This window comes from Dendropsophus ebraccatus, chromosome 3, assembly GCF_027789765.1.
Source record: "Dendropsophus ebraccatus isolate aDenEbr1 chromosome 3, aDenEbr1.pat, whole genome shotgun sequence".
Lineage (NCBI taxonomy): Eukaryota > Metazoa > Chordata > Amphibia > Anura > Hylidae > Dendropsophus > Dendropsophus ebraccatus.
Genome location: NC_091456.1, coordinates 89,002,644 through 89,021,631, shown reverse-complemented (window position 1 = coordinate 89,021,631; position 18,988 = coordinate 89,002,644). Strand labels below are relative to the sequence as shown.

Below are 18,988 nucleotides of genomic sequence, written 5' to 3'. Positions count from 1 at the left end.
GCTACTTGGATCTAAAGCATAATCTGCAATAGTCCCCTCAGCTCTAATGCATCATTGAGTACTGGTCTCCTCATATGTAACAGAAAAAAGTTTTGGGCCCCCCTGTGTCTCCATGGAAAATGTATCACTGCAACCACTATAGTTACCTTCGCTTTCCCCCAACCCCCTAGAGTATGCCATATAATTCTGGGACAGAGGCAGCTCAGGGGCATACTTTGGGTAGACTTTCAATGCATTTTTAAATTATTATTTTGTACAGCCTCATTGGTCTTCCATTGGTGAATATGATAGAGATAAATATTTTATACATTCATTTAATTCTGTTGTTCAGCTCCAAAAGGAACATTCTGTAAAGTAGTCTACAAAAAGAGCATTTCAAATATATCTTTGCAAAAAGAGGTTAATCGGATGAAATAAATGTGTGTGGATTTCCTGACCTAGGAAAGTAAATTATTAGAGAATAAAACTTCTTCCATGACATAAAACTTTTAATATGGTGACCATTCATTGCACTGTGCAGTGTACCATGATTCCAATTCTAAAAACAAAATAAAATGAATCTCACACATACATTGGAATATCAACCTCATATGTGGCCATAATGGATGGTAACCTGGTTTAACATCGGATTAAAGCTTACTGAATTCTGTGAATCAGTGCAGCATTTTATAAAACAAGCACTTGAAGTTGCAAATATGTATCATGTTGCAGTGTATGCTAAGCCACCCTCATAAATTACACAAATGAGCATGTTATTTACAGTGGTGCAGTATATGAGATTGGGCCTCTAGGCCAATAACCTGTAGTCTCATGTTAAAATAAACAATGCGAGCAAGTTAATTGGTTAATTGTTTTCATGTGTCCCAGTGTAGCCAAATCAGCGTATCATTCCAATATTCATTAGGCTACACATTTCAGCAAGCTCAGTGAAGTACAGAACAATATAAACAATTTAAAATCAATTCCTATGAAAAGGATGGAAAATAAATTATTGGGTTGTCGTGTGTCTCTCTCCTGATACACTTTGTCTTTTCATCTTGAGATATTATAGTAATTTAATTAATATGATACAATTCCTACAAATGGTATTGTAAGTGCTTATGTTCCCTTTGCATTCTGTCAGTGACGGTCATAGGCAGTGGCAGCCGCAGGGGGTGCTGCTCCTCTTGCTGCGCTGTAATAGTATGGAGAACCTTAAGGGGAAAAAAAAAAGAATGGGTTAGTAAAAAGTGGCTAATGTTTTTATGCTAAAGACATTCTCCTTGAAGCAAGTGGCAACCACCTTTATAAATAGTATTCCCCTGGTCTTTATAAAATTATTATTTGCCATCACTAGACTCTGATATTGAGGATTTTTTCTAACATTAAAGTGTAACTTTCATTTCAGGTGCCTTTTGGGATAAGCTGTTCTGTTTATGTATATGAGGGGTAGGTCTATATCTGTTTATTCCATCACTAGTATATGCCATTTTCCCCTTGTTATACACCTGCAAACTCCATGTCTCTGTCGGCTTTCCCTATGCTCAGCGGAAATGTGGATACAGACTAGCTTCTGTGCTGCCTCTTATATACTATATAGTCACTAATAACAACATCCTGCATTCCTACTTCACTGTAGCAAACCTTCAGAGGTTCCCAGGCCAGCACTGAGCAGCGTAACTTATGAATCTAGCATTTTCTGTTTCCAGACAGTCTGAAAACTGCATAGACTATTACTCTCCTCTTCCTGTTCACTAATCCCTCTTGGCCCCTCCCCCTTTATAGGTTATAATGGGCACAGCAAACCCGTCTTTACTTTGCTCCACTGTAATGTAGACAACTTTTTCTTGATAATGAACAAATAAGAAGTGAGAAGGGGGAAGTCGGTGGGAAAACAGCTTTTTGAGTACAGAAAGAAGTTCTTTTGCCTAATAAAATCTATGAAAGAGTTTCTTATAATGACTTGTACTATTGCTTTCTGCAAAGTTGTTTGAAATGACAATTACACTTAAAGTTAACAGACCTTAAAATAACATATTTTTACTGTTATACTCCTCTCACATGACAACTACAATAGCTCAAGCTCACTTTTAACATTATATCCCGAAGGACACATGTGCTATCTATTCTCTATATATGTGCCAGTGTCCAGCACTGTGTATTCTGACATAAGTCTGTCACAGTCAGCATTATATTTTAAGCAACAATAGTTCTTTTGTGAGATTGGACAACACAGGCTAGCTTTCACTACATACACACATCAATAGACCTTGGTGACCATAATCCTGTTGCCAGCTCAAATATTGTCCTTTGACTGATTTGGGGAGTACTAACTACAGCCTACTGGAAACCACTCACAAGACATGATGTTAGGAAAGGCTCTGATAGGAGAGTACCAATCTAGATCAAGGATAAATAAATCCCAATAAAGATATATAAAATAATCAGCACAGAATTTAGCATATGTTAAGATTCTAGAACCAAAATATCTATGATCTTAATATATTTTCAAGTTCATTATTTCCTTTACATGAAAGTACAAGTAACCTTTGAATTTACCTAAGTGCTGGAAAATCCTCTGAATTAATGCCCTGCTTAACATGATTAACTGTCCTAATAAGATTGTCCGTTTCCTGTAAATAGTTGCATATTTTGTTATTTTATATAGGGATTATGATTGATACATTGCATTCTTCCCATAATTTATAGTACTAATACTAATCGATAAATGTTCTGGCATAGTTTCATAGGGCATCACGCCTACTGAAGCATACTTGATTTTGTATGTAGTTATTCGGGGCAAAGGGAAGTCAAGGTCAAAGCAATATTCTTTTTTCAAAATTCCACTAGAAAGTCCAATTGAATAAAAGGTTAAACATTCAGCTATTAACTTTATTGACTCTCTGCTGTAAATCATCTACATAGCAAAATGACTAACATGAAAATAGGCTATTGCCATAATGTGATGCCAAAATGTAATGATCATAAATGGGGTATGAATAGACAAAATAAAGACTAAAAACAGTCAATTTAAAAAGTCAACTACTTCAAAAAGTCAACTACTACTTATGTTGTCCTTGCCTTATTTATGATATATAGATATATATAGATATATATATATTATCAAAAATCAAATAATTTTTAATAGACTATAATATGTTTTTAATTTCATCTAATTTCTACTTGTACCGCACTAATAAAGAAACTGTTTTGGTTAATAGATATGCCTGAGATTTTATATCTTTGGTTGGTGGACAGTCAGGAGAGCCCCCATATGCCGTATACTGATGTGGTGGGTACCTCAAAAGTTTAACGTGTTTGGGGAACTTTAGAGTTGCAACACTCGCGTTCCTGAGTTGGTATTGCAGATTAGCTTAACCCCTTCCCCCAATATGACATCCAGGGACATCATGAAAAGCAGTGCCAGAACGCATCATGACGTCCCTGGACGTCATGCCTTCTCTGCCTCTCCCCACTGTCTGTATCTGAGATCGGGCAGCAGGAGGAGGCTGTGTCACACAGCCTCCCCCTGCTGCCACTGCCCGGAGGGGAGCCGTGCTCCCCCCGGGCAGTTAACCCCATAGATGCAGCAGTCGATGTGACCGCAGCGTCTATGGGGACATCTGATGTCTCCTGTCGATCAGGCAGTGGGAGGAGGCTGCATCACAATGCCTCCTCCCGCCGTCACTGTTGTAATCCTTCTCCTCGCCCTGATCCAGCCACCCCCGGGTCTCCCCGCCGGCCCCATCCACCTCCAACCGTCCCCCGCCCCCATCCACCTCTCCACATCCCCCGTCTGGCCCGATCCACCTCTCTACGTCCCCCACCTGGCCCAATTCAGCTCCTCCGTCCCCCCGCCCGCCTCGATTCAGCTCCTCCGTCCCCCCGCCCGCCCCGATTCAGCTCCCCCGTCCCCCCGCCCGTCCCGATTCAGCTCCTCCCTCCCCTCGCCCGCCCTGATTCAGCTCCTTTGTCCCCCCGCCAGCCCTGATTCAGCCCCTCTGTCCCCCCGCCCAACCCGATTCAGCTCCTTTGTCCCCCCGCCCCCCCCCCCCGATCCAGCTCCCCACGTGTTCCTCCCTAGCCCGGTCTGGCTCTCCCCCCCTGGCCCCCCAAATTCAGCTCCCCCCGCCTAACGATCAGGCCCCTGCACTGATCGTTTGAATCTGCTGCAGGGACCTGATCGTTTGAATGAGTGTCAGTGTGTAACACTGACATTCATTCACTATATAATGCATTACAGCACAGCTTATGTGCTGTAATGCATTATATATGTACCTGCAAAAGTAAAAAAAAACACACTCAAATAAATAATTAATTAATTAAAACAAATAAATAAATTAATTAATTAATTAAAGAAATAAATAAATTGAAATAAATATACACATTCCCCATCCCCCTTTATAAATGATCCCTAATGAATAAGATACACATATTCTATATCGCCGCGTCCGTAATGACCCCGCCTATTAACCCGTTACATTAATTATACTGCCTGATTAACACCATTCAAAAAATAAATAAAAAACTAACCAAAATGACAATTTTTTGTTAATCCCGCCCCCTAAAAACTATAGATAAAAGTGATCAAATTGTCCCATGTACCCAAAAGGTGTACCACTAAAGCCGTCAGCTTATGCCGCAAAAAAAAAAAAGCTCTCACATAACTCCATTGGTGAAAAAATAAAAATATTGCTGCTCTTACAATATGCAAGACACAAACAGTATTTATAGTATAAATGCCATGAACTATAACAAAAGCTATATAAAATGGATATCACTGTAATCGTACCGACCTGACGAATAACAATAACATGTCATATGTGACGTATAATAAACAGCGTACAAAAAAATGATGAAAAACAGCTGCTAAATTGTGTTTTTTATTCGTACCACCTCATAAAAAATGTAATAGAAAATGATCAGGGTGTCACATGTCCCCCAGAATGGTACCAATGGAAACGTCAACTGGTCTTACACAAATATTTTGGCACCGCAAAGCCTCTGTGACATGGTATAATGGCTAAAAAAAACCTGAAATAAAAAAAGTCCCCAAAATTCCCCAGGTCTCTGTCATGTCTGCGGCCTGTGGTTGAGTCAGGTGACGCACTGCGGCCACATATGGGGGATTTCTAGAAACATTGAAATAAGGGGAATAAATATTTAGTTCCATTTCTCAGTTAGTATTTGCTGTGTTAGAGTGAAAAATTGATTAAAATGGAATATCTGCCAAAATAATGAAAATTTTAAATTTCTCCTCCAACTTGCTTAAATTTCTACAAAACACCTAAAGGGTTAATAAACTTATGAAATGTTACTTTGAATACTTTGAGGGGTGCAGTTTTTACAGTGGAGGGATATATGGGGGTAACTAACATACAGGCCCCACAAATCCACTTCAGAACTGAACTGGTCCCTAATAAAATCTGAATTTGAAATTTTCCTGAAAATTTGAAAAATCGCTGCAAAATTTCGAAGCCCTCTAACTTCCTTACAAGTGAAAGTACATTCACCAAATGACGCCACCATAAAGTAGACATGTTGTAGATGTTGCATTAACAATAAGTTCATGTGGCATAACTATTTTTCTCAGAAAAAGAGAATTTTGAATATAAAGGATTGTAAAATTTTCAAACTTTTGCGCAAATGTTGTTTTTTTTACCAAAAACTACTGAGTGTATCAACCAAAGTATACCACAAACATAAAGAGAAATATGTCACAAAAAAAACAATTTCAGAATAACCGCGATATGCCAGATATGCCAGATATACCCTATGTGCAGCAATTGTGTAGTTTTTAGGGGGGGGGGGGAGACTCACTTCTCTGTGCTTCTAGGTTTAGAGTGGCACATGTGTCTATCATTTTTGTCAGTAGATTGGTTGACCAGGCAATTTCATGTACCAACCCCAAACCTGGAAGTGTTGAGCAGTAAGAGAAGATCTCTGTGATGCTTTTGTTCTCCAGAACACCCCTTCAAGGCATTTATAAAATGACAAAATGAAGCTAAACCAGGGGTGTCAAATGCATTGGCGTTAGTAAAGGAATGTTTTGTGGGTGTACGTCACTTTTAATCTGTAACTACTCAGAGACAGGATCTCCTTTTATGTTCTATGAATAATAAGAATAAGAAAATAAGAAGTTAGAAATTAGTATTTCTTTTACCCAGGACAAAGATTCAGTTCACTGTCCTAGCTCTGAATCTACTGTCTTTACCCTGAGAAAGGCAAAGTGGCTTGTTGGTGTCCCTAAAGCGGTACACAGGGGCACCCCTGAATTAAATAAAACACACTGAGCATAAGCATATGTATAAAATGATTGTATGTTGCTAAATGATCCATATAAATAAAAATCAATACATCTTTACAAATATTTAGATAAGACTAAAATGTGTGTGAATTCACATAAAATATGTTTTAATACAAAGAATCTATGTGCACTCTGCACTACTTTCTATCCCTACCCTGTAGAGGTGCCGATCTGTGACATTTCAGTTGCACATCATGCACAAGTTACATTTAGTGCAAAGGACAGCAACATTTTATCAAATGAAATATTCTATGTTGAACACCAAGTTAGGAAGTAATGAGAGGAATGGTAAAGAGGTTCTTAGAACAAAGCAGCATGAAATTGAATCATTTTTCTTCATTAGCCAACACTTGCCATTATCTAGGTTCAGCATCTGTGTTAACCACCCTTAAAAATATCCCTCAGTACATGACGGTGCTTCCTCCACGACCACTACCAATTTACATGAAGGCTGCAGACAGCCTGCAAGACCATCACCTTAAATCAAAGCTTTTCAACACTTCAGCAACTTAAAGCCTAGTTACATCAGTAGCACTTGAAGGATTTCATACTATAGGATTTCATTTCTATACAGGCATATTTTACAGATGAATCAGTTCTTAGCTGCAGTTTTACAAAAATGCATAGTCTTACATAAATGGAACTTTATGGCTATGTTCACACAACGTTAAAAAAGAAAAAGCGTCCGCCTTTTCTACTTTAAGGGTATAAACCCACACACCGTATATGCAGCAGATATGCAACAAATACGCAGCAGATTTGTTGGTACAGATTTGATGCTGTGTTCAGTTATTTAGATCTAATCTGCTGCGATTTTGCTGCGAGTTTGCTGCGAGTTTGCTGCGTATCGCAGCAGTAAATACGCTGCATATACGGTGTGTGGGTTTATACCCTAAAAGGATGCCTGTTATTGCCGCAATGTAATTGGAACAACAGACGTCCAATGCACAATGACTTCGCAGACGTCAAAATAATAATCATAACAATTCTTTTCCGACGTTATATTTAGTTATTTTTTAACTGTCCTTTCAATGTTTTTACAGTTAAATTCAATAGCTTTTTAATTAAAGACACACCCAAAGGGCAAGTAGTCCATGTAAACTAGAATAATGTACTGACAGCTGTCACTGCACTGACAGGTGGACAAACTGCAAAGTGACGGACGTCATTTTAAACAAAAAATGACAGATGTCATTTTAAACAGAGAGGAAAAAACGTTGTGTGAACATGGCCTATAAAATACAAAATATAACGTTTTTATCTATTATTATGTTTACTGATGACCACTGTATCCTCATATTACAATTAAGTAGAGGTAAACATCTTAAAACCTTATGGAATTGCATTTGATCATGTAACTAATGGAAATCTTCCTAATCTATTCTAATTTTTATTTTGAATGGTCACTGTCATTTCAAACAATGTTTGGTCATATAATAGCCAATGTGATTCCTCACATATTTATAAATCACTTAATTTACCAAAAATGAATACTTACCCCTTAAAAACATCTCTAATGTATTGGCCACTAGATGTCTCAATTCTCTGCATTCTACAGTTTATTGCATGTTGTTATGGGAAATATGTCTCTAGTGAAAACTAGATCAGAGAAAAACACTTGATGTGAGGGTGGAGTATGTGCTATGTGCAAGAGATGTAGAGAGAGTGCCTGACAAAGCCTGAGCTTAGTACCTGCAAACTGAGACAGTCAAGGCATCCCTCTCACCTCTCACATCTTCTGTGAAGCTCAGAAAGCTGTTTCTTGTGTAATTACTAGTGTACCTACTGCTGAGCAGTTAACACAGTGCTTAAGGCCCTATTACACCAAGCTACTATCGTCTGTATTCGTCCAACTATCGTCTGTTACGGCTGAAAATCGCTTGGTGTAATACCGCCTATTAAAAGGCAACGAACAGCTGACATGCACAATGTTGACTGATCCTTGTCTTTCAACATGTTGAAATACTTTAGAACAATAGTGACGGTCTGCTGGCCGTCACTCCGCATAATAGAGCCAGTCTGCTGCCACACTTTCTATCTCTTAGGGCTATCCTGAGGATGTATAGATTGTCCAGGAAGCCCCTCCAGAAGCTTCCCATGCCCCCCTGCTTTGACCCACTTGCTGTCGGTGCGTGTAATAGCGCCAGATGCAAGCAGGGAACAAGGAGCAAGCGAGTGTTGATCTGACAGGTCAGCGCTCATTTGCTCCTTACCATCAACCCATGTAATAGGGGCTTTACTGAGCATTGTGTAAACAGGAGTTGGAAAGTCAGAGACAGTTATAAACCATTCCTACCTTCCCTTTGGAGAGCCAGGCTGTTGCTGACAGCCGACTATCTTTCAGAAGCAGGATCCCCATATCACATCAAATTCTGCAAGAACGTTTAGGAACATCCTTGCAAAATTACTTGCAGACCATCCAAACATTTAAAGTAGAGTGAACATAGTAAAAACAATATGTATTATAATAAAAACTTGGTTAGGAAAATAAAAAAGGGATTGGTAACTTCATAGTAAAATTGTGCAGTGTACAGTATTTGTAACTGTACTCAGGCTCAGTGGAGGACACTGGGGGCGGGCATGGTCACATGCTCCTCCGTGTCGGCCATCTTATGGACAGACCCACCACAAAACAGGACAGCACAGCCTGGAAAAGGGGAATCTGATTTTAGTTCTATGGGGTACACAAGGAGATGCTGTCAGTAAATTCTGGGAATACACTTACTAATACTGTACACTGAACTATTTTGCTATAAAGTGGCAAACCCTTTTAAGCATTTGATTACTGGTGACTGAAGTGGATGCAGACCTAAGGCGGCTACAGGCTGTACTCATCTTTTCCAGGACTCCCCTAAGGCTGCATCCAACTTCAGCAGCCACTGGCAATTAAATGCAAAGTGTGCTCAAGGTCTGCTCATCTCTTACCTAAACCGAGAGTGGCTTTATACACCGAACACATAGAAAAAGATGCAAATCTTTTCATTATAGGTTTCTTAGTGTTGGTTACATGCTTGGTCTTGGGCAAAAATACCAACCAAAAGGAGTGGGAACATAGCCAATGTCTAAATTTTCTAAGTCATATTCTTAACATTGTAATATTAGCAATAACTGATTCATAATACCAAGTGATAATTTATCAGTATAATTTAACAATATAGGATGATGTATGGTATCTTTTGATAATGATGATAAGCATTATCATTATTTACTATGTTAAAATATGCTCAGTAATATCTTCCTAAAACAATTAAATAAACTTGATTTATCCAAAATAGGTCACATCGTTTCTGTCTTCCAATAAATGTTGGAACCTCCTAGGCAATAATAATAATGTAGCTGAGTGATGACAATTAATTGGAATTTTTACTTATCTCATTTGTGCAAATTATGCAGAAAAAAATCCTAATTATTTTATGCAAAGTCAAAGTGGACTAATTTTTGACAGCCGTGTTAAAGGTGTTAAGCGTATTTTCCTTTGATAAGTGTTGAAGATGTCTCAACAATAAACGCTTGTGTCGCAATAACCATGAGAAGAGGTTAAGGTTCACTTTCTAAACTCAGTCTTTCATTAATAACGTACGCATTTAGCTTCAAGAGTCTGTCTGAACATACACATAAATTTTTATAACAATAAATGTATAGAGCTTTTTCACATACATGTAATATGGAGCTAAATCATTAAATGTAATAGAATTTTCACAAAAAAGTAGAAACATTATAACCTAAAAGAAGAATGAGCAATTTAATGCTTCTCAAGAATTTGTCATCTGAAAAGCTTCTCGAATATGTAGAGATATATTCAGATTTCCACTTAATGAGGGAATTAAACTCAGGGGGTATTTATTAATCAACCAAGTTTCCAGGTGGCATTTAAGATGGTACATTTGCCATCTGCTCTGTATACGATGCATGGATTATTGTACTGCTCATGAGATCCAGCCTTGTTCTTATTGGACAACTCATAAGTAACGAGACATAATTAAATATAGAATTATGCATCAATGATTGATAATATTAAAAGGCAACAAAAGGTTGATAAAAATGGCTAAGAAAAATGGTAATATAACGATATATGAAAAAATAATATTGTATCCAATGAAAAAAAAACTCCCTATTGTGCAGACACTACAATTTAGTATATAGAGTTGCCATCTTTAGTTCCCATATTTTCAAATAAAAATCTTAATTTGGGACTCCTGTTATTACCTACTGGTTGTAGGTAAGATATTATGGATTTATATATTGATCAAATTTAGTATCAAATATTTGGTTCTTAACTGTTGCATCAAATTGTACTGAAAAACTATCCCACATTAGAGACAGTAGGCAAATTTACAGACATAAAACTACGGCATCAGAACAGTGGTGCATAGCAACCAATCACATTACACCATTCCATTTCCAATAAAGCCTTGAATAGAGCTTTCTTGTCATCATTCTACAAAAAAAAATCTAAGCTATCATTCAAGGATTTTTCCCCTGAATATTACTGTTTACAATTGTCTTTTTTTTTTTTTTACATTAAAGGCTACTTTCCAGAGGGGGAGAAAAGGGGAGATTTATCATGGTGCAAAGTAAAACTGGCTCAGTTGCCCCTAGCAACCAATCAGATTCCACCTTTCATTTTCCAAAGAGTCTGTGAGGAATGAAGAGTGGAGTCTGATTGGTTGCTAGGGGCAACTCAGCCGGTTCCACTTTACACCATGTTTGATAAATCTCCCCATAGTATTTAAACTTGGAACATTACTCTTAGACAATAGGGGTTAAGAAGTGCCTATAGTCTCGGCCCGACTGCGGTGTCTATGGGGTTAACTGCCTGGGGTGGAGCGCGGCTCTCCTCTGGGCAGAGGCAGCAGGAGAAGGCTGTGTCACACAGCCTCCTCCCGCTGCTCGGTTGCCGCTAGGGACAGAGGGGGGAGGAAGGGACAGCATGACGTCCCGGGAACGTCATTTTGCGGGAAGTACCCGCATCCCATGACTTTCCCAGAACGTCATATTGCGGCAAAGGGTTAAGGGGAGTAGTAAGGATATTTTTGTGCAACTGGAGTCCAGGGGAATACAAATTACCTCGGTAGATAAGGATTGGTTTGGATCTCACTGTGAAAGAATATGGAAAGAAACAAAAAGAATTTGTAAAGTTAAGGGAAGCTTGGAAATCACTAAATTATGGGATAATAAATATTTGGAAGAGTTTTCTAAGATACCCACGCAGGGATATTGGAAAGAGGCACAATACACTAGAGTAAGCGATTTCTTCTCACAGGGGGTGTTGAGAAAAGTGGAGTTATTAAATATGCAGGGGGGAATAGTTGGGGGCACCAATTTAGATATTTGCAATGAAAGAGTGCATATGAGAAAACACAGGATAAGGGTATTTTTCAAATAAGATATAATGAAGCAATACAGAATATTATGAAGTTACATGGTGGAAAACACTTGGTTTCTAAGATTTTGTCAACACTTTGATTTAGTAACAGAGGGATTTAGGAAGCAGTGGGAGAAGGATGTAGGCCCCATAGGATTGGAAGAATGGGACAATATCCTGGAAAGTGTCTCTAGGGCTTCAGTTAATCCAGAACATAGATGAGTACAATTGATCATTCACAGGGTCCATTACACCCCACTCTTTATGCAGAGAATTGGCCTAAGAGAGGACTCAAACTGTAATAAATGTGGAATGGAAAAAGCTGGGTTACACCATCTATTCTGGTCATGTAGGGTTATTAAAGATTTCTGGTGGGAGATAAATGAAGAATTAACTAAAAAGGGTATCTTAAAAGAAGAACTTGCATTTAATCAGGCAGTCTTGGGCGAAGATCGGGGCCTGGAAACAGGGCCGGGACAAAGGGTAGGCCAGGGTAGGCGATGGCCTAGGGCGCCATCTAGTGGTGAGTTACAGGGGGCGCAATTTCAATCTCCAAAAAAAAAAAATTACTACAGGCTCCTGTACTCCTGGTGGCCTCAGAGTGCTACCCCTCCCTGCTCACCTTCAGCATCCTCATGTCCTCCCACTGTCTCCCCTCCTGGGCAGGCAGTGTGAATATCCCCTCACCCCGAGCAGGATCATTGCTCTGCCCTGAAGATGGCCTGCAAGGACCTGCTAGGACCTCGGACTACAGAGGCTCCGCCCCCTCCTCACCATGTGACCTCCTCACATGCTGGGGCTGCTGTCTGGTGAGTTCACTGACTGACTCTCATCATCCTGTAGGTGTAGGGAGGCTGGGAGTGCTGGGAGTGCTGGGAGAGGGAGGTCACCTAGGTCACAGGGCTGCCCCATATAACACTGCCCCATATCCCTGCACTGCTCCTCTATACACAGCACTTCCCATATTGTTCCCCAACCTGTGGGTCACCAGCTGCTCCAAAACTACAACAGTCACAGCATGATAGGAGTTGTAGTCCTGCCACAGCTTGGGACCCACAGGTTGGTGAACACATGTGTTTATTATGTACAGGCTAATTCTCCTGACACTGGTGCTTTATATCCTTATTGTATTGGGTCCTTGTACTGGGTCAGGCAGGATCAGTATATGATGTGTATATGGCGCTGTGACTGTGCTGTCATGGTATAGGGGAGGTGTATGTGGTAGGATCAGTATATGATGTGTATATGGCGCTGTGACTGTGCGGTCATGGTATAGGGGAGGTGTATGTGGCAGGATCAGTATATGATGTGTATATGGCGCTGTGACTGTGCGGTCATGGTATAGGGGAGGTGTATGTGGTAGGATCACTATATGATGTGTATATGGCGCTGTGACTGTGCTGTCATGGTATAGGGGAGGTGTATGTGGCAGGATCAGTATATGATGTGTATATGGCGCTGTGACTGTGCTGTCATGGTATAGGGGAGGCTCCTGTGCTGCATCATTTTCTCTGTTCCTGAAGTCTGTAACGCTGTATATTCCTGTTATACCTATAGCACAATGTGCACCATCATTATACCCGAGGGGCCTGGTGTGTGACACCTAAATTCTCAGGATGCCATGTGTGACACTACTACATTCAGGTGGCATGGTGTGTTACAGTCAGGGGGTACAGTATACATGGTCCTGTTACAGTCAGGGGGTACAGTATACATGGTCCTGTTACAGTCAGGGGGTACAGTATACATGGTCCTGTTACAGTCAGGGGATACAGTATACATGGTCCTGTTACAGTAAGGGGTAACAGTATACATGGTCCTGTTACAGTCAGGGGGTACAGTATACATGGTCCTGTTACAGTCAGGGGGTACAGTATACATGGTCCTGTTACAGTCAGCGGGCACAGTATACATGGTCCTGTTACAGTCAGGGGGTACAGTATACAAGGTCCTGTTACAGACAGGGGGTACAGTATACATGGTCCTGTTACAGTCAGGGGGTACAGTATACATGGTCCTGTTACAGTCAGGGGGTACAGTATACATGACCCCCACATACAGTATAGCCTCCTGGCTGTCCCCGCATAGCGTACAGTCTATTCTGGGGGGGGGGGGGGCGCCATTTGTCTTCTCTGCCTAGGGCACCAAAACTCCTTGTCCCGGCCCTGCCTGGAAAGCCATAGAAGATTAGTTAATACCTTGCTATTCAAGGCTAGATTATCTATTCTAAAGAACTGGCTGAATCCTCTTGGTCCAAAAAAATAGAGTGGTATATCAGGTTAGCAAAGTTAAGTTCTTGGAGGGCTGGATGTGTAGGGGAGGGGGAAATATAGATAAATATACTAAAAATGGTCTGAATGGTAGGGGTAACAAAATTTAAGACAGCGCTCCATAGCGTAATTCAGACAGGGCCTAAGTGGTAAAAGTAAGCACATAGAACTCTCACCTGAGTAGGTTGTGCTGATGTAAGGCACAACTCTTACTGCTAGCATGTGAATGAACCGCAGCCACTCCCGACTAATCCCCACAGGGATTAAAGACAGTCAGTATCCTCCTTCACTACAAGATGGGTAAAACAGGCGCAGGTCCAAGAGGTAATAGTGATATAAAATATGATAAAAATTTATTAAAAGAATTATGCCAGCGACACAACGCGTTTCGAGACCGGTCCGGTCTCTTTATCTTTGATTAGACACTTGATAAAGAGACTGGACCGGTCTCTAAACGCGTTGTCTCTGGCATAATTCTTTTAATAAATTTTATGATATTTTATATCACTATTACCTCTTGGACCTGCGCCTGTTTTACCCGTCTTGGAGTGGAGGAAGATACTGACTGGATGGTAAAAGTGTCTGCTGCGTGTTTTTTTTTTTTTTCTCCTTCCTCCTGGCCTGGGGGTGGGTGTATATGATGTTGTGAAACTTTGTAAACATAACTTATGTGTACTATGGCTTTGTTATTTTGATTATTACTGAAATGTACAATATTTTACTGTATTACATGGGATTTATATTTAAATAATAAAGAATTAAAAAAAAGGGATGCAGCAATGCAATGAAATTATCAAATACTGCAATTAAATGATGCATTCAAATTGTATTTTCATTGCGTTACTGCATACTGTGTACAAATAGCCTAAAGGGCCTGTTACTTTTTACCCCAATTTTTACCCCAAATCTGATAGTTTTCACCCCAATAAAGGCTCTTTTACAAAGATGTCTACCGTTTCTAAAGTAAACAGGACTGTGAATGGTAAAAGTTTAATATACAAACCTAGTAAGCCAGGATTAGGAAATCTCCATGAATCATTATATGACGAATATTGTGGATGGCTGTATGGACTCCCGGAGAAATCACTCCCTATAATGTTGAAACAAGAAAAAAATTATCAGGGTTAACCAAATACATAAGAAGAATCATAAAATGCAGATAGCATTAGTAGAGATGAGCAGAGTGTATGGCTGTATCTATGTTTTCTAGGCAGCTCTAGGGCTGCATCCATCTGACGCAACTGGGAGTCAAATGCCAAATGTTTTGAGAACTCAAACTTATTGTAGTTTTATTCATCTCTAAACATTAGCATTAAGGCCATGTTCACTCAGTAAAATAAAAGCAAAATACAAAAATAATACAAATAGTTTTTCTAGTTTGACTTTGACATTATTTACACAGGCTTACATAGGTCTGTCCTCTGCCATACTAGTACTTGATCAGAAAATACAAGTGATGGATGCTGTGGCAACACAAAGATTGAGACTCCCTCTCCATGTCCATGACATAAGGCAGCTGTCAGTGCAGTGATGGGGAAAGTAAACCTCTTTTAGTTAGCCTCCATCGTTTGACATACGCCTCAGTAAAATACATATGTTTATCTGGAGTAAGTGTGTCTCTCCATAGAGAAGAAGAATTTCCAATGAGTATCTGCTTTATGTACATGAGACCAAATAGTGTATTATTATTTCTAGATCTCTACATAAAGTTTAATCTAGTTAAAAATGTTTTTGCAGTAAATAGTGAATAGTTTTTGCAGAAGCTACTAATTCCACCCACAAGAAAAAACATACTGTAAGTTTTTACATATATATGGTACACTTATAGTTACAGCTAAATCCACAGGAGGCTTAGTGCCCATTACGCCTTATGCCGCTCCAGTGCACACAAGCAATTACTTATACTTCCTGTGGTGGGTGAACATGCAGGCCACACCACTACCACCACCGCTGACAGCCCTAACACAGCACAACACCCTCATAGCCAACCCAGTTGAGCCAAGGACTGGGGCTGAGCAAAGGGCTTCAATTCAACCAGTACCCCCATACAGGATCCCAAGTCAGCAGCCCTCAAATGGCCAACTTCATGACCACAGAACCACCAAAACAGCAGCAGACCCCATCAAAAATGTAACACCTCTAGATTTATCAAAAGGCTGGAATACCCATTTTAAGTTGTCCCCTCCCTGTTTCAATCTGCAAAAGACCTCATTCCTAGATCCTGGAAAGACTATATAACCCCTTAACCCCTTAAGGTCAATGTCAATTTTCATTTTTTGCACTTTTGATTTTTCCTTATTATGTTTATAAGGCCATGGCACTTTTCACCTACAGACCCTCATGAGCCATTATTTTGTGCGACACTAGTTGTACTTTGCAATGACGGGCTTGATTTTACCATAAAATATGATGCAATATGGGGAAAAAAATCAATTTGTTTTCATTTCAGGGAGTTTCATGTTTATGTCGTCTGCCATATGGTAAAACCGACATGTTATCTATGTTCCTCAAGTACAACAATATGTAACTTGTATTACTTTTATTTTATTTGATAGCTTTTAAAAAATTAAAAGCTTTTTAAAAAAAAGTAAATGTGTTTACAATTGCTCTATTCTCATCCTTATAATACTTTTAATTTTTAGTCTATGGGGCTATGTGAGGTGTCATTTTTTGCGCCATGATCAGTTCTTTCTATTGGTACCTAGATTGCGTATATATGACTTTTGATCACTTTTTATTATATTTTTCTGGATTTGATGGGAGCAAATATGCACAATTTTGGGGGTTGTTTGGACTTTTATTAGAGGAGGAGATTTTTTATTAACAAAAACACTTTTTTTTTAAATGTTTTTTTTTTTTACATTAACTAGAAGTCACACAGCACTGATCCATTAGATCTGTGATACATTGATTCGGGCCGCTGCAGCCCAGAGCATGGGACCTGCGTCGGCTAATAGAGGCGCTCCCTGGCTGCAGATAACAGCCAGGAGCGGTGCCTATCAGAGCGAGGTCCCAGCGGGACCCTTCTCTAAATGCCCCTCCCGCCGCCATGACGTAACTGGTATGTCATGGGACGCAAAGGAGTTAAAGAATTTATCAATGCTGAAAGATGGCCATTATTGTAGTAGATACTGTTTGTCTTGCCTTCAGTTCAAGATCCCTGTTATCCGTCACACTACCTGGCAGGCAATGGCATCCCGAAGACAGAAAAAAAACAGGCTTTCCTTTTGCTCTTATTGCCCTTAAAGATGAACCCTAAACGTCAATCCTACACAGATATCTACCACTTCTGTGACACCCTGGAGTTTCTTTTACTAAAGTCACGGATCTGAAAGATGGTCCAGGATTTCTGGCCCACAGTAAGCTTTCCCTTCTGTGGACACAATGTAATTGATTAGACATGATTTATTCTTCATACTTATATAAATAGGCATCTAGATTTTGGGGAATTTAAATCCCTTGTTGTTGTGTTGATGGTGTTGCTTTTTTACAAGAGACTCACTTATTCTACCCTGAATCCCTATGATTTACCAATAGACTTTTTCCCCATGACTTACTTTGCCTCTCCTAGATGAAAATTGACAGGTGTAGGTATATTATCGCACCATGCATGCCTATCCAAGTTCACACCACACACATAAACTTCTAGGTTTATTATTTTAGAGGGTCACTTTACGGTCACCCTTTGATTCTTTGAAATATTTACACCTCCAATGCATCACAAATCTTACTGAAAAGGGTTTTTGCTAAATTGCAATCTTTACCCATGACACCAAAAGGAGTGCTCCATGGGAGGCTCCCAATGTGGTGACGTAGAGGCATTATAGCAGGGTTAGGGAATCTATGGCCTCCAGCTGTTGCAAAACTACAATTCCCATCATGCCTAGACAGCCAATGATGGGAATTGTATTTTTGTAACAGCTGGAGGCCATAGGTTCCCTATCCGTGCATAACAGTGTGTTAGGTTCCCAAATAAAGGGAATCAACAATGCTTAAAAAATGGTAATTCAACCAATTACCCTACTAGAGTTGTTGGATGGAAAAAAGTCAATCTATCCAAACTCTGAAAAACACCTAGACTAAGGTATTACCTTTCCACCTTCTGCAATTCCACCATTTCCTCTGATGCCATAGCCTCTCTTAACATATTAACCCCTTCACGCCCACAATCGGTATATATATGTTCCTATTGCACATGCCCATACAGTAGGAATGTATATATATATACATTCCTGAAGTAGGAGCTTTCAATGTTTGCAGGGGCTGCTCCAATGTGAAAGGTCCTGCCCACATCAGTGTTACCGGCGCCAGAGATAATGACAGGCAGCTGTGGTCACGCAGCTGCCTGTCATTAACCCCTTAAATGCCATGATCTATAGCGATTGTGGCATTTAAGGAAGTCAGTGACAGGATAAGCACCTTCCCTGACAAGCAGTGGATTGGCAGTCTTCTGATGAAGATGAGAAGATCGCCAATACTACTGATCAGTGCCATGCTATGGCATAGCATTGATCAGTATATGCAATCCAATGATTGTAAATGTATATGTTTAAAAAATAAAAGTGTAAATTATAGTAAAAAGTTATAAAAAAAATTAAAAAAAACCTTATAAAACAACCCCCAATAAAAGTTTAAATTACCTTCTTTACCATTATGAAAATAAAAATATGTAAAAATAAATAAATAAACATATATATCATAGCGCATGGAATTGTCCAACCTATTAAAATATAACAATTTTGGGGGTATTTATCAAACATGGTGTAAAGTGAAACTAGCCCAGTTGCCCCTAGCAACCAATGAGATGCCACCTTTCATTCCTAACAGATTCTTTGGGAAATTAAAGGTGGAATCTGATTGGTTGCTAGGGGCAACTGAGCCAATTTCACTTTTCACCATGTTTGATAAATCTCCCCGATTGTTCCCACTTGGGTAACAGTGTAAACGAAAAAAGAAGGAGAAAAAACACCAGGACTGCTGATATTTAAAATTTTAGTCAGAAAAAAAAAAGATCAAAAATTAATTTTACAACATAATAAAACCAATAAAAACTAGACATCATGGCGC

The 18,988-nt window shown here is 39.5% G+C and overlaps 1 protein-coding gene across 3 annotated transcripts in view; it reads right to left on the bottom strand.

Annotated features, from left to right (window-relative positions):
* Window positions 1–755: 755 nt before the first annotated feature.
* PAX5 (paired box 5) overlaps window positions 756–18,988 on the bottom strand; it is a 155,149-nt gene continuing 136,916 nt past the window's right edge. For all 3 annotated transcript variants that reach the window (XM_069964369.1, XM_069964370.1, XM_069964371.1), the window contains 2 exons: window positions 14,925–15,011; window positions 756–1,193 (listed from right to left, as the gene is read on the bottom strand). In XM_069964369.1, the coding sequence (XP_069820470.1) occupies window positions 1,120–1,193; window positions 14,925–15,011 (161 nt within the window). In that variant the 3' untranslated portion in view covers window positions 756–1,119. The remainder of the gene's footprint in view (window positions 1,194–14,924; window positions 15,012–18,988) is intronic.